Here is a 12,368-nt window from a genome sequence, read left to right on the forward strand (position 1 = left end):
CAATCCTACTGTGTATCCAGCCATGTGCTGGGCCCCAGGGACTAGGTGGATGAGGAAACTGTGTCCTGAGCAGGAATGGGACTCACATAGGGTCCCACATCCAGTCAGTGGTGGGGCTGGACTGGAATCCAGGGCTTTTTTCCCTATACTCGTAGGGCTCCCCACTGCAGGGGTGGGCAAGGCTGACCTTGCTCCTACTTTCCCCCGCCTGCTCTGATGGGCCATTGCACATGCAACCTGGGATCAGCTATCCCTACCTGCAATGGCGTGGGAGACTCCAGGGGGTGCTGGAGACTTTATCTGACCCCCTGAAGCAGAAAGGGGAACCCTAGTGCTCACTGATGCTGCTCACGGCCCCACAGCCCTGTCCCTCCCCAGAAGGGGCAGTCAGCCACACACTCATGCATACTCATCGCCGTAAACTCAGCGCTGCCACTGGCCTGGCTTGCTCTGCGGGCCCTTCCCTGCAGGGCAGAACTGACTGGTTCTGGAGCCTCCAGAGAGAGGGCACCTGATGCATACCTGGTTGCTTTGGCAAAGACCCAGAATCCAGTCAGGTTGAGGCTTGAGCTCGTCAGGGGGCTTTCCTGGGAAAGGGCATGGGATATCAGAGTTGAGAGAGTACAGGTCTGGGAGTCACAAAAACCCAAGTCCCCCATGCAACCTAGTATCTCTGAAATTCAGGTCCCTCAGCTCTAAAAGAAGACACCATTACCTGCCTCACTGAGTATGGGAATGAAATGTGGTGAAAGTGTCTGGCACACAGTCAGAAACAAGCTGGTTTCCTCCCTCCCTCCTTTCCTTCCTCCCCCATAAAGAGGCAAAGCAAGTGCAACTCTGATGCCTGGCTTTGTTTCTCACCGCACGCCTGTACGGTGGCAGGGCAAGAGGACAGGTGGGCAGGACAGGGCAGACCCGGGAAACAGGAGGGCCACTGGAGGGGAGGCAGACAGGGGCGAAGCATCCCTGGAGCTGACGAATGGGCAGCTGCGGTGCTGTGATGGAGCCACTTAGCAGCTGTAAACTTTGGGCCAGTGACTTCTCTCTAGGCCTCAGTTTCCTCATCTGTAAGATGGGGGTGAGATGAAATGAGATAACGGATGTGTAGTGCCTGGAACGGCACTTATACCTGGTAGGGGGCTCCATAAACGTTCTCACCCACTGTCCCAGGGGAAGAAATTTCAACTCATGGCTGGGAAACTTGAGCAAATCCCAGAATGGGATTCAGTTTCTTCTGCCCCCACAATCTGTGAGGAGCAGTGAAATCTTGCTGGAGGGTGTCTGCATGGACTGCTCTAGGGATGTATTTAAAAATCTTCACCAGCTTTCTCACTGGTGTCCCATAGCACCATCTAGTGCCAAGAAGTGGAAGGGCCCTCCCCCTTCCCCAACGTGGGCCCCCTCCCTCCCTCCAAAGTCCTGTGTGTGGGTGTGTGTGGGGGGGGTGTGTTTGGGGGCCAGGGGGGCTGCACTGTTATAGGATGGTAGGGTAGGGCTAGACCACTCATACCTTTATATCTTTATATTAGTGGAGAATTAATGCTGTTTTTCAAGATACCTAGTGCCTCCACTTCCCTCCTGACAACTTCTGCCATCCACAAACTCGGTAGGCTAGGGCCCTTAGTTTCCTCATTGAAGGACTTCAAGGCTTCAGGCTAGGGTTGATCCAGGCGAAGTGCCTGGTAAGTACCTAATGCCTCCTAGGTGGGCTTCTGTGCTTGCTCAGTAACCCAGAGAGACACAGTCTTTACACACCCTATATCTTTTTTATTGAGGAGAAAGCTTTAGCATACAGAACAATTTCTCATCTTCACAACACAGTAATGCAACAATATACAATAACACATTGGTTTCAAACGATTTCTTCCCGGGTCTCTGGGAATCCGTGGGCTGCCTTCATACCCCTGCATGCATCCCCCCATCCCCACCCACCCCTCTTTCAACCCAAGAAAGCGCCCAAAGCCCATAGTTCCTCTTACAGCCCTTGTGGCTGTTACATCACAATATTGAAGATCTGGGAAAAGGGGGGAAGAGGGTCAAAGGGAGCCCAAGCCCCCTTGCCACCAGAGGGCCAGAAACCAGCTCACTGCTCATCTGCTCTTTCCCCGGCTGAGGCTACACGGGCTCAGGATGAGAAGCACCATGGGAACAGGCAGGGCCTGTGCTGAGGGCTCCCTGGAGATGGGGGTGCAAGGCACCTGTCCTTTGCACTTCTCCGGCAGGCACGTGGGCAGCAGGGCTAGCGTGTCGACCATCAGCAAACAGGGTCCACGGCCTTGAAGAACAGCGGTTCCCCTTCTGGAACTCTCTCCTGAGGAAATAGCTGAAAAACAGACAAACTTTTCTTTATAGAGTTATTTACTCCTGCCCTGGTGGGGATGGGGGAAACCAGGCAATTGACATGTCCAACACATTAGGAGAATGCTTAAATAAATGATTCAGTCTGTGTGACTGCATAGGTGGCAGCCATTTTAAATCCTGCTGATCGAGAGCTCGCAGGATGATCTTGGCTTTGAAAAGACGCAGTGAGAACACACTAGAAAGTGTTAACAGTGCTTGCGTCTGTGTGGTGGGATTCTGAATGTTTGGGGCTTTTGGGTCCTTAGCGTTTTCTCTATTTGCCAATTTTTCTCTAATGATTATGTATTACTTTTCTCTTTGGAGGAGGGGGGTAGCCTTTTTAAAAGATAGCAACAGGTTACAGGACCTTGGCTCCAGCGATCCCCAGGCTGAGAAATGTGTGAGCAACAAAAGGGCTTCTTACCTCCCACTGATGAACAGAGAGACCTCACCAGACACCAGCCGGAGGACTGGGCTTCTCCATGACTCCTCTTCCTCCGGCTCCTTCCTCTTGCCTCTGGGCTCAAAATCCTAAGGCTGGGCTGAGGTTATCTATCAGACTCCGGTGAGGAACAGAGGCTTAATTTACTATGTTTTCCTCCCTTTGGCCACAGACACTTTGGCTGCACTTGCCCGGCTGCCAGGCCCTGTGCAGGAAGCCCAGTGTGGAGGGCAGTTCAGGCCAGCAGTGGATCTGACTGGCATTCTGTGGCCAGAGTGACATAGTGTATATTTTTCACTGCAGAAGCAGTGTTTTCTGGACCCAAGGCAAGCAGCAGGTCTCTATGAGGGCCCCTAGGTTAGGACCCAGAAGCCCCAGGAGTTACTAGGAGGCAGTCAACCGCTTAGGCCTCACCGCCTACTCGATGCCCAGCGCCACGCCATGGCTTGCCCCGAATGTGAGAGACACAAGGTCATCCCAACTGCAAGGCTGCAGTGGGTGAAGTCTCTGTAGAGAGGACCTTCCTCTCTACTCTCAGAAATAAGGAGTCCTTTAAGTTGGAGTTGAAGAACAGGCCTTGGGCCTCTCTCTCTGGCAGTCTGGGAAGGAAAGGCCAATTAGGTCACCTCTGGAACCCCAAGGATGGCAAATCTTCTGCCAAGACCTTTGGCTGGAGACTGCAGTCCAAGGCCTGGCCAGGGGAGGAGACCACCGTCCCTAAGGAAAGAGTCACTCCTTACAAGGTCAAACTGAGTTGTTGCTGCTGCTTTCTCCTCCTCCTGCTCCCCCACCCAACTGCCTACCCTCTAGGCAACGTCAAGGAAAAGGGTAGGGCATGGAACATTGGGCTCTGTCCACTGGGGATGCCCAGGAGGGTAATGTAGTAAGAGGAGAGGGTCCCAGATCTGGAGAGCCCTGAGGCCCTGAGCCTGTAGTCTGTGGGAAGGTGGAACCAGCTTGCTCAGTCAGTCAAGGTCAGGTCTCAGCTGGGTGGTCCATTGGACACGTGGTTTTGCATACTCTCACTGGGCTAGATGGAGGGGGTTCTTCGGGGCCCTCCTGCTGGAGGGGTGACCTGAAGCAAGTGTAGGCTTCCAGGCACGTTTCTTGATAGCATTTGCTCTCCACTGATTATACCTAGTAAGTGGCCTCAGTGGCTTTAAGAGTTCAGTGGAGCCTGTCCTTTCACTCACTGGGGCAGAGCAGTGAGGCATTGGGTGAAGTCCTGGTTAGCTAGTCAGAGGATTAAACCATAGAACACAGCGTGAATAGACGCAGGAGAGGTGAGGGCTGGGAACAACTAGAGGGGAAATACAAGAGGGTGACCAGTTCATTTACAGGAACAGGCCCAGACACCTGCTCTCTAGCTCGCGGCAGGACTGAGCAGAGTGCACACCAAGAGGGCAGCTATTGCTGAGCCCTCCTTTCCCGGGTGTCACTCCCCGGTCACGGTCGCAGGATGGTCTGGAGTTCTCCAGGTCTTCTTCGGGTTCTGCAGGTTTGGAACTCCCTTAAGTACTGGTCGGTCAATGGGGCAGGTGTGGCAGCAAAAGCAGGGGCAGGGGACGCAGTGGAAGGGTGTGTTCTGGTGGGGGGGGGCAGCTCGCCCCAGCTCTCACACGCGAATGCGGCCCCGCGCAGCCCGGTGGCCCCCCTGCCTCGGAGTGAGGCGGAATAGCACCGGGGGACGGCGTCGTATTTGGCGTTGCCCCAGGCGACCTGCCCGGCGAATCAGTGGCGGCGAACTGTAGAATGGTGAATTGGTACCTGGAAGGCCCTCCAGAAGTGGGACTCGATTCTGGTTCCTCCGTCTGCTGGGCTGTATGATGGGAGGTGACACATCTAGGAAATTTTCATGATAGTAGCCAGAAGTCTGGGATGACGCATTGGCATAGGTGGGCTCTATCTCCATCAGCTCATCCAGGTCATCATCTTGGGTCTCATCCTCTGTCTCTTGCTCCTGTTCTGGCTCCTGCTCGAGCTCCTGCTCCGGTTCCTGGCGGCCACCCTCATGTTCATCGTCTTTCTCATCCTTATTCTGATCTTCCTCCTCCTTCTTCCTCTTCTTCCTCATCCCCTCCTCCTCTTCCTCCTCTGCTTCCTCCTCGTCTTCTTCCTCCTCCTCTTCTTCTTCCTCCTCCTCACCCTCCTCCCCTTTTTGTTTCAGCTCCTTCTTCCTCATCTCTTCCTCCCTCTTCCCCCTCTTCTCCCCCTCCTCCCCCCTGGTCTCTTGCTGAATAGCTCTCACACGCCTCCCCTGGTCCTTGTCCTGGAGCCTGCGCCTGCATGCCTCTTCATCTTCATCCCCACTGTGGCACTCTTCTCCCTCTTCACCTTCGAGATTACGGTCTGCTGCAAAAGGGAAGAAGATATTGCGAACCCCAGGGAGTGGGATTGGCTTGGGGACACGCACTTTTCTTTCTATCTCCACGCACTCGAGAATCAGCTCATCCAGGTCGGCCATTTCAGTTGACCATAAGAGCTCCTTGCGGAAGAATTCTGACAGGCCTTTGAGGAATTGGTTTTGAAGGCGGCAGTCATCCCAAGACAAGAATTGAGCCAGGAACTGAAAAGCATCTGCATAGCTGCCCAGGGTACAGTCTCCCTGCTTGAGCTTGCGGATGGCTTTTTTTGCCACGCTTGGGGGGATGGGGCCACAGAATTCCTTACGGATTTCATCCAGGAAGCGCGGGAAGTTGGCATGCAGGGGGCTTCCTTCCTGGGTGACTGAGACGGCCCAGTCCTTGGCTTCACCAGCGAAAAAGGAGATCAGAAAGGACACCCGCTCAGCGCCCCCGGGGAAATGATCCTCATGGTCGGCTATGAAAGTCTCTAGCTGCATCAGGAATTCAGCCAGGTAGACTGGGTCGCCCGAGAAGGGTTCTATCTCGGGCCGCTCCAGCGGCGGCAGAGGAGGCTGCGGGGGCAGCTCCTTGGCCGAGGGCGGGGGCAGCGCCGGCGGGGGCAGGCTGGGCAGCGGGGGTGGGTCGACGGGCCCGCCGGAGGTGCCGCAATCCTGGATCACGCTAATCAACAGTTCGTCTGGGGCGTACTCGGGCTCGGCGCGCGGGGTAGGCCAGCACAGGAAGGGAAGTTCTCCCTCAGGAACGGCGTCGATCTCACTGAGCGGGAACTCAAAGTTCTCCTCGGAAAGGACGGGCACCACGGGCACCGGCCAGCGCATGTAGCTCGAGACATTGCCCCGCAAGGAATTGACCTCGGCCAGGGCTCTGCCGAGCTGAAGGCCCAGATTGGCATTCTCCCCGCGAAGGGCATTTAATTCTTCTCGCAGGGCCACGTTCGCCATGCGGAGGCTATTGAGATTCCCGGCCGCCTCGGACATCAGGACTAGCCTGGGGGCCTGGGGCTGCGGGCGGGGGGGTGGGATGGGGAGCTGGGGGCGGCGGCGGGGCGCGCGGGAGGCCGAGCCACACCCACCGGGGCGAGGGCCCGGCGGCTCGGCCCAAGGCGCGTTACCTCGTCCCGGGGAGCGCAAAGGGCGGGCGGCGGCGGGAGCCGGGAGGCGCCGGGCTGAGGAGGCGGGCGGCGAGGCAGCGAGGCGAAGATCTGGCGGGCGGAGGCTGGTGACGAGGGAGAGAACGGACTGCGGCACGATCTGTCGAGGAAAAATCTTGCGTCTGGCGCGTCCCCGCCTTTTAAGCGTGGCCCGCGCCACCCCCCCCTACCCCCGGCCGGGGCGGGTCTTGGGGAACCGCGGGCGCCCACTGGCCGCCGCGCGCCGCCCCCGCCCCCCCCCTCGCCGGCGGCGCCTCTCACTGCCTCTCTCCTTCCCTAGCTGCAGCTAACTCGGGTCGGGAAAATGCGACAGCGACTGCCCACTCGAGGTCGTCATGGCGACAGCCAGTGAACGTGTTCCTCTCCTCGGGCAGGCCCCCGAGTGTAGAGGAGCTGCTTCGCGAGGCGCAGCTCAATCTCCAGAGCCTGTTGCAAGGTACTGAGAGGGAGGGGGGCTGCGGCCGGAGCCCACGGGCCAGATGCATAGCGTCTGGAGGGAGGCGACGAAGAAAGAGGACAGGGACTCGCGAGAGAAAGAGAGAGAATAGTAGAAAACCTACTGAGAAACAAAACACACACTTTACATCTTTCACCTTCCAGACTACTGACTCCAAAAGCCCTAATTCTATGGCTGTTTACACCCTCTGGCCCCCTCCCTCGTTTTTTTCAGTTCAATAGTCTCTGGGGGAAAAGGGACAGAGGCCAAGGCAGGGCCATGGGTCAAGTCATTTACAAAGAGCGCTGGATGAGAGACTCCCGCAATGTGGGCCCACATACCCTCAGGCCTTCTCTTGCCACATCACCCAAGTCTTTGGAATCCCGGCGCCCAAAGACAAAGGAGGCATCTGCAGGGTCTCCCACTCTGGGCTTCACTCACTCTGCTCTTGCAATAACCTTGTCCACATATCTCCTGGGTCGCTCCTGCCTCACCAAATTAAGCCCAATACACAGCACTCAGAGCTCACCTCATCCCCAATTCCCAACCCCGTGTCTCTGAAGTATACTGATGAGCACCTTGTACACAAAGCTGGGTCCACACAACCCAGAGAAACAGCCCAGCCATAATGCCTGAGCAGTCAGATTGCCCGCACCAGGCAGAATGAGAAAACCGAGACAGAGCCAGAATCTAATTTGAATCCCACACCTAACTAGCTGTGTGACATTATGCAGGTTACCCAACCTCTCTGAGCTTCAGATTAGTCAGTCATCTTTAAAATGGGGATTCCACTACCCCACATGGCATGATTTTGTGAGAATTAAAAATAGGGTGTCCATAAACTGATTAGCGAGGGTATCTTGCAGCTGGAGAGACCCAGATAAGATACAACATCAACTCCCGGTCTGTGTCCTTTGGAACATAGGCTGATCTAGACACAATATTAAAATTAATGTAAAAGAAAAAAACAATTGTGGTCCCCGATAGGACCTTACAATGTGAAGAACATACACATTGACCAGAGGGATTTATCCAGTGTAAGTGGCAATAGGATTAAAACTCAGTGCTATGAGAGAGACTACTGGGGTGCTACAAATATCTGGATGGCAGTTACAAGGAGCATGCATATGTCAGAATTCACTGAGCTGCACACTTAAGATTTGTGCACTTTACTGTAGGTAAGTTAGATCTCGAGAAAATAATACAAATAAAACCCCAGTGCTAGTCACAAGCTCCTTACACCCTCCAGGCACTCACTGTCCCATTCGGGCCTCTTTTCCAAGCCTAAAAGCCCTTACTCCCTCTTCCCCACTCCAATCCTTACACTTTCGTCCAAGTTCTATTCTTGCCGCATCCGAAAAGACCTTTAACGCTAGTTCTGCACTTTGCATCATTCCCTCCCTAAGCACTCACACGAGGCCCTTTGTACCATCCAGCTCAAGAGGACTTGCAGAGTTCCAAACTGATTTTTCTTTCATTTGTTCATTCATTTACTCATTCATCTACTAGTCCCAGGTGTATATTTTGTCCACCTAACCAGACTGGGCTTCTGAATGTAAAGGATCACATCTCTTACTACTCTCCGGTTTCCAGAAGCACCTGGCACAGGGCTGGATCCCCAAGAGGACATTTGCTGAGTGAACATTAAAAGTGAAAAGAGGTCTTATTAGCTGTCATTTATCCATACCAACAAAGGGTAACTTTTACGGAGAATAGAAAACTGCAGCGGGGCCACCCAACCGAACAACGGCCATGACCCCACCTCCCTGCCAGGGCAGTGGCAAGCTTAGAGAAGCAAGATTCTAAGGGACACCATGAGCGTTGTGTTCAGATAAGAGAGGAGCTGCTATGCAGAAAGAGAGTCAGTGTGCTCTGTGTTGCCACCATGGGCAGAATGAGGACATGTGGGTGGAAACCTAGGGGGAGGCCAATTTCACCTCAAGATAAGGAAGAACTTTCCTGACATGCCTGAAAGCCCCAACTGTCCTTGGATGGAATGAGCCACCTTGGGAGGAAGGCTTCTCCCCTTCTCTGCAGGCAGGTGTGTGTGGAGGCTGAAGAAACACCTGGAAGGGATGCTGAGGAAGCCGGAGCCCAGAATGGGATGTTGGACCAGAGAACCCTCAAGGCCCCTCCTGACCCCAAGTTTCTATGATTCTTCAAATCTCTGTTCAAATGTGCAGAGTCCTGACTGTTCTTTAGTCTCACTTCCTTCACTCGTTGAATTCATCACTTAAATGAAACCCATTCAAATCTTCTGCATCCTTCTTATTCCCCAACGATGCCCCCGAACTTCTCCTTCCTCCTCCGCCACTACCTCCACCTTCCCTCTCCTTTCCCTTAGCCCCCCTGGACCTGATATCCCCCCCACAGTGGGACTAAGGTGCAGGGAACCGAGCCCTCAGAGGCTCAGGTAAGAGTTCTCAGCATCCAAGGGAGCATTCCACGTTGGACTTCCCAATGCAAATTTCTTTGTGCTTCACACAGGTCATGTCCCTGGTAGGGTTGCAGAAAACCTGAAGAGCTGCAGGGCTTCAAAGAGAGAATCTTGCAGCAGCGAGTAGCAAAAGGCGTCTGCATCCTGAGCCTCTTCCTTGAGTTGAGCACTTAAGGTGGGGGCCATGGAGACAAAGGCCTGGTCCCCGAACCAGCACAACTCAAATCCATTGACTCTCCTTTCTCCTCATAGGAAGTAGGCATTTTTCCATTCCCAAATGGCTCAGACGCCGGGAACTATCCTAAAGAAACAATGAGAGTCAGACCTGGCAGCTAGAGCAGGAGCCCCCAGCTCATGGTCCTTCCCTGGCCCACCGCTTGGCCATGGCTCCCTAGAGTGTGTATCCACTGTGCTGTTTTTCAGAAGAATATGAGGAACAGTACTCGGAGGCCAGACTTCTGGGGCAGACCTTCCGCTCTGCTGATGAGGCCCCTGAGCCCACTCCCAGCCCAAGGCCCCAGTCTGCCAGGCGTCTGGAGTTTGTACTGATGGTGAGTTGCCTCCTCCCCCACCTGGGAGAGCCAGCATGCAGAGCTCGCCCCGCACCCATTGACGGGGGACCTGGAACTGCTTACTTTACCCACTGGAAGCTGCTGCTCATCTCTGCTCAGCAGCAGAGCCATCCTGAGGCCCTGCCGAGATGGGACCTGCACGGCAGGCGTCTGGCCTGGCAGCCTGTCCACACTTTCCTGCCTCCCAGATGAAGCCTCCAACCACCCTGCCTAGACAGCCATTCTGTGGGCACGGCTCGTCTCCAGCTGGGAGCACACCCTTCCCATCACCTTCTTTCCCAACAGCCCACAAAACGGCAGCTGAGCGAGGATGAGACTACCACGCAGGGTGTGAGGGCCCCTGAGGCCTCCCTGAACCTGCCTACCACAGCCGACAAGCAAGCTGCCTGGAATAGCCCCTTCCCTCTGCCCGTCCTAGAGGAGAAGCGATGGCTTCAGCCTTGTCCCACGCACTCTGACATCGTGCCCATCAATGTCTCCGGTAGAGTTGTTTAGCATCGCCTCTGTTCGCTTCCCTCCATGCCAACTACAGATCATCCTCTCCAAATGCACTGGGTGCTGGGGGAGGGAGCAAGACTTTCTTTGCTACTGGCTCACTCTGCACTGTCAAGGTCGTGGCTCTCGCCCGGGAACGGAGGCATGCTCTTTCTTCACTCTCTACTGGCCCTGCCACACTAACTGAGACCATTTGATGGCAAAGGAAACTCTCTTAACAGAAAACTCTAAAACCTTATGAATTCATGTGCTCTTTGGAGCATCTGTGGAAACTTAGAGTGTATGAGTTATGTTTGGTTTGGGGAAAGAAGACTTCTTGTGCCAGAAGCCGGGTTTGGAGCACACAGATAGGAGTTGCAGGGGAAGTGTGGGGTTCAGAGTGCTGGCGATAAACGGGAGGATCAGACCCAGAGTACAGACCAAGGGCCCTGTGGCACTTTGAGTCATCACTCAGTCTCCTAGTGAGGTGGGCCTCTTCCACTTGTGTGAGACCAAAGAGGGATCCAGTACTACCCTGAGATGGGGAAAATAATGTACGCAGCTCAGCTGGCTGTGTCTCTGGGGACATGTGGCACCCTGTACCACGCCCATTATTAGTTCATTCTCCACACTTCACCGGCTGTAAGTGGGAGAGGAAGAGGGTCAGCCATTTCAGAAGGAGATAGGGCCAACGGCCTGACGAAATCAAGACCTCCTAACCCAAGGGGACCAGAGGCACCCTGTGAGCCAGTGCCAGCCCGTGGTGTGCTGGAAAAAGTTGATGAAGATGATGAGGACAGCTCTGGCCACAGGCGGTGACACTCCCTGGATATGGGGTCATCCAGTGCCACTGGTGTCATCTCAGGAAATCAGAGACAGGAAATAGAGCCCAGAGCCTAGGGAGGTGTACTAAGAGGTGTGAGGGCTGAGAGGAGAAACTCCCAAAGTGATGGTGGGTGCTTTGTTTTTGAACTTCTACCTTACTCTCAATGAGGCTGGCCCTGTGTTTTGCCCACAGAGCCACCTTCTGTGGAGGGGGCTACCTATGTGGCCATGGGGCTGAGAGGGGAGGGTTTGGTTAGCCAGCCGCTGAATGAGAGACAGTGCAGGGGAGCAGCAAACCTCACCCCACTGCCCCCGCCCTGCCCCTGTCCTAGCAATTCCATAGGAGCAAAGACTGAGCGGGTGCTTTGAGAAAAATAGATCTCAATCACCACGCAGGGGCGAACTTTGATCAAATGTGATCAGGTGGCTGGAGGGCAGACTATCAGACTGCTTCCTGGATGGTGGGGAGGGATGGCGCAGCTTCTTGGAGACACTGTCTTCATCGGCCTGAATAAAGGCTTTTCTCTGAGAAAAGATTGTAATCAAGCAATATCTAGTCTCAACATGTCTCTCCACTCCAGTGGTTCTCAGCCCGGGCTGTACGTCTGAACAATCAATCACCTGGGGAGTTTGAGAAAATGCTTCTACTTGGGCCCTATTCCCAGAGTATTAAGTGTTCTGAGGTGGGGTCTAGTTATTAGAGTTTGAAAAGCTGCCCAGTTTATTTCGATATGTAGCCAGGGTGGAAAACCATGGCTCTCGGCCACCTAAGACTCACAGGTGACCCCGGGTGGACCTCTGAAAGCCAGCATGCGTGCTTTGGAGCTGCGGGTGCCCGGGGCCAAGTTGGGAGGGATGGGGAAGAAGGGTCGCCTGCCTGGATGCTATTCATGCTCATCGCTACTGCCATCATCCCTTCTCTCAACCTCAGGCCAGTTTCTACCATACTGTAAACAGAAACCAGGATGCACCCAAGTGTCTTTATTTTGGCTACAGGGCAGCAGTTTGATAAACATGCAAGTTTGCGACACTCGTTGTTTAACACAGAGACAGCCGTGAACCCCAAGTCCACCCTGAGGCGGAGGCGGACCATTATTGGATTCTCTAACTATTCCCAGCGAGACCAAGGTGACCCCAACATAGCTGATCCCCCAAACCCTTCCCCTTGCTCACTCTCACCATTTCTGCAACCCAAGTGGTATTGCTGTGACAGGGAACAGGAATGATTGGGGGGGAGGAGGGACTTTGGATGTCCTGAAGAAGCCAATATAGTAATTAAGGATAACCAAGGACCTTTTGTCAAGGGCAGCAACCGAATATGGAGAG

General features: G+C 54.5%; 2 protein-coding genes across 8 annotated transcripts in view; one reads left to right on the top strand and one right to left on the bottom strand.

Annotated features, from left to right (window-relative positions):
• NHSL2 (NHS like 2) overlaps positions 1-12,368 on the top strand; it is a 272,913-nt gene that overhangs the window by 245,277 nt on the left and 15,268 nt on the right. For 2 of the 7 annotated variants that reach the window (XM_082445950.1, XM_082445953.1), the window contains 4 exons: positions 6,579-6,734; positions 9,595-9,722; positions 10,029-10,224; positions 12,039-12,170. The exons of 3 other annotated variants lie outside the window; for them this stretch is intronic. In XM_082445950.1, coding sequence (XP_082302076.1) covers positions 6,579-6,734; positions 9,595-9,722; positions 10,029-10,224; positions 12,039-12,170 — 612 coding nt within the window. The remainder of the gene's footprint in view (positions 1-6,578; positions 6,735-9,594; positions 9,723-10,028; positions 10,225-12,038; positions 12,171-12,368) is intronic. 2 more of the 7 variants (XM_082445951.1, XM_082445952.1) reach the window with 2 other exon arrangements.
• RTL5 (retrotransposon Gag like 5) lies at positions 1,747-6,620 on the bottom strand. The gene is made up of 2 exons (XM_082445994.1): positions 2,765-6,620; positions 1,747-2,323 (listed from the first exon to the last, which is right to left on the bottom strand). The coding sequence occupies exon 1, from the start codon at positions 6,123-6,125 to the stop codon at positions 4,398-4,400; it is 1,728 nt and encodes a 575-aa protein (XP_082302120.1). The 5' UTR covers positions 6,126-6,620; the 3' UTR covers positions 1,747-2,323; positions 2,765-4,397.

The sequence above is a fragment of the Balaenoptera physalus genome (assembly GCF_965194825.1).
Source record: "Balaenoptera physalus genome assembly, chromosome: X".
NCBI classification, from domain to species: domain Eukaryota; kingdom Metazoa; phylum Chordata; class Mammalia; order Artiodactyla; family Balaenopteridae; genus Balaenoptera; species Balaenoptera physalus.